At 36.5% G+C, this 2,347-nt stretch overlaps 1 protein-coding gene across 2 annotated transcripts in view; it reads right to left on the bottom strand.

Moving 5' to 3' along the window:
- KLF8 (Kruppel-like factor 8) overlaps nucleotides 1–1,264 on the bottom strand; it is a 20,373-nt gene extending 19,109 nt beyond the window's left edge. For both annotated transcript variants that reach the window (XM_008589668.1, XM_008589669.1), the window contains exon 1: nucleotides 1,193–1,264. In XM_008589668.1, the coding sequence (XP_008587890.1) occupies nucleotides 1,193–1,264 (72 nt within the window). The remainder of the gene's footprint in view (nucleotides 1–1,192) is intronic.
- Between the last annotated feature and the right edge of the window lie 1,083 nt (nucleotides 1,265–2,347).

Genomic DNA, 2,347 nt, shown 5'->3' with positions numbered 1-2,347 from the left:
AAAAAAAAAAAAAAAAAGAAAGTTTTGATGTGCTGATACTTCCTAAATGGCAACAGCTACAAGTTAAGGTAAATAAGATATTAAATTGGATTTAATATAATTAAAACAGTACAAAGGAGTCTCATCCATATGCATATGTAACTTAAACAAATTCAATTATATGCCATGGGCCAAAGATCTAATGATCAAAAATAATTTAAAAAAAATGTGACTCTTAAATGTAACCTAGATACTTTATCTGGTGACTTAAGTAAAGAGACAGATAAATACAAAACTGTATACTCAACTTTATAGGTGATCTAAGAGATTTTCAAGGGTAATTTTGACTGTATTTGGGTTTCATTTATGCCATGACTTTAGAACTCAACCCTGAGCAAGATGGAACTTCAACATCTCTAGCACAGAGTGTTTGGCTGTAAAAACCAGATAATCTGTTTTGGTTACTTGTTCTTGAAGTGTCCAAATCCAGTTTTCTTTTTTGTAAAATGGGAACACTGGGAGTAATGATGGTTAATTTTACATGACAACTTGGCTGGGCCACAGTGCCTAGATATTTGCCAAAGATTATTCTGGATGTTTCTGTGAAGGGATTTTTTTTTTTTTTTGGATGAGACTAACATTTAAATTATTGGACTTGAATAAAGCACATTACCCTCCATAATGTAGACTGGCCTTATCCAATCAGTTGAAGGCCTTAATAAAACAAAAACTGACTTCCCCAGAGCAAGAAAGAATTCTGCCAGCTGTCTGTTTTTGGACTTGAACTGTAATTCCTCCTGAGTCTCCAGCATGCTGGCCTACCCCATCAGATTTTTGGACTCGCCATACCTCCACAATTGTGTGAGCCAATTTCTTAACGTTAATCTCTCTCTCTCCCAGAAAGGGGGGAGAAGGGAGAGAGAGAGGAGAGAGTATGGTATAGTGCTAGATAAATGGCTGCTGTTATCTACCAAATGTCTAATCTTGTCTCTATAGTCATGATCCCAGAGGCTGTTTCTTTTAGACCAGATCTAATTTCTAGTTGAACCTGAAACCCAGGCATTCAGACACTTCCAGGAAATCTACTTTCCTTCACCCCTTCTCAGTTCCCAAACATGTTAGAAAGAATAATGAGCTTCAGTTCTGTAATGTTTACCAGGTATTCAATACTATTATGGCCCAAAATTAGTACCTAATTTTCCTCATAACTGGCCTGTTTTAATACCTGCATTGAGCCATCTCCTGAATTAAGTTGGACCTCCAAGTTGTTTATGAGTTGATCCATATCTGGAAAAGAGACAAGGGAAAGATAACTTTTAGAATAAGATTTAACCCACTAAATACATACTATATGACATTTACCCTTGGTTACACCTATATGTGTTCTATGAACACTATTTTAGGACTTACTAGATACTGAGAATCCATTGATATATTCTGATTTATTCTGCTCATCAAGACAGCCCTGACTTGTCCCCAAGAATACTAGCTGCCCCCTACTCCCAAACTCTGTATGCAGGTAAATTCGTTACTTCCAACCTCTCCAACCTGCTCTACCTCCACAGAAATATCAGCAAACTACATAGTTCCCAGAATGCTCTTTTCCATCTAGTTCTTGCTCTAAGGATTTCCAAGCTCCTGTATGGATATTTACCCCATTGAACTTATTTACACATCAGGGACAGTTCTAGAGAAACATTTTATCTGTCCATCTCTCTTAAACCTACAAGCCAGGCGGGGTTAAGATAAACAGTCTTTTCATTTTTTTTAGATAGCTTTTTTTCCTATGAAAGGAGGGACTTCGTGGCCTCATTCTGTTGCCTTAAACTATCACAGTCATTCCCAACAAAAACACCTACCAGTTTTCCTCTTCAACCAGATTTCCTTTGATCCACCTACAGTCCAATCTCATTGTAGAGGAGAACATAGGGTAAGGACACTGAATTGACAGCTTAATTATGACTTGATTGGTTAGATTTCAGATCACACTGTCACCAAGTCAATTACAGTTAGTTCCCTCACTTATGATCTGGTAGCATTTCAAAAGGAAGTCCATAAATCAGTTCATTGCTTGGGATGTCCAATAGAGATATTCACTTTAAAGGTCACATCTCAATAGCTATTTAAGACATAAGGAAGTTAAAATACAACAAATGCCCAATCAGCAAGGACACAAAATTATAGTATAGCAATACAAAAAAAGTAACAGATAAACCTAAAAACAATTCCTTAATTTATTGAATGCCAGGAATTGAGGAAAACATTCCTAATTAGAGGGCAATAACACACAAGGAAACTTTGAGGAGGATCATGAGGAAGACCTCTGAGCCAATATCAGAGTTTGGAGAATTTTTACACTTTAAAGTAT

Source organism: Galeopterus variegatus, unplaced genomic scaffold (genome assembly GCF_000696425.1).
Source record: "Galeopterus variegatus unplaced genomic scaffold, G_variegatus-3.0.2 Scaffold5581, whole genome shotgun sequence".
Classification (NCBI taxonomy): Eukaryota; Metazoa; Chordata; class Mammalia; order Dermoptera; family Cynocephalidae; genus Galeopterus; species Galeopterus variegatus.
This window is presented reverse-complemented; position numbering and strand designations above follow the sequence as displayed.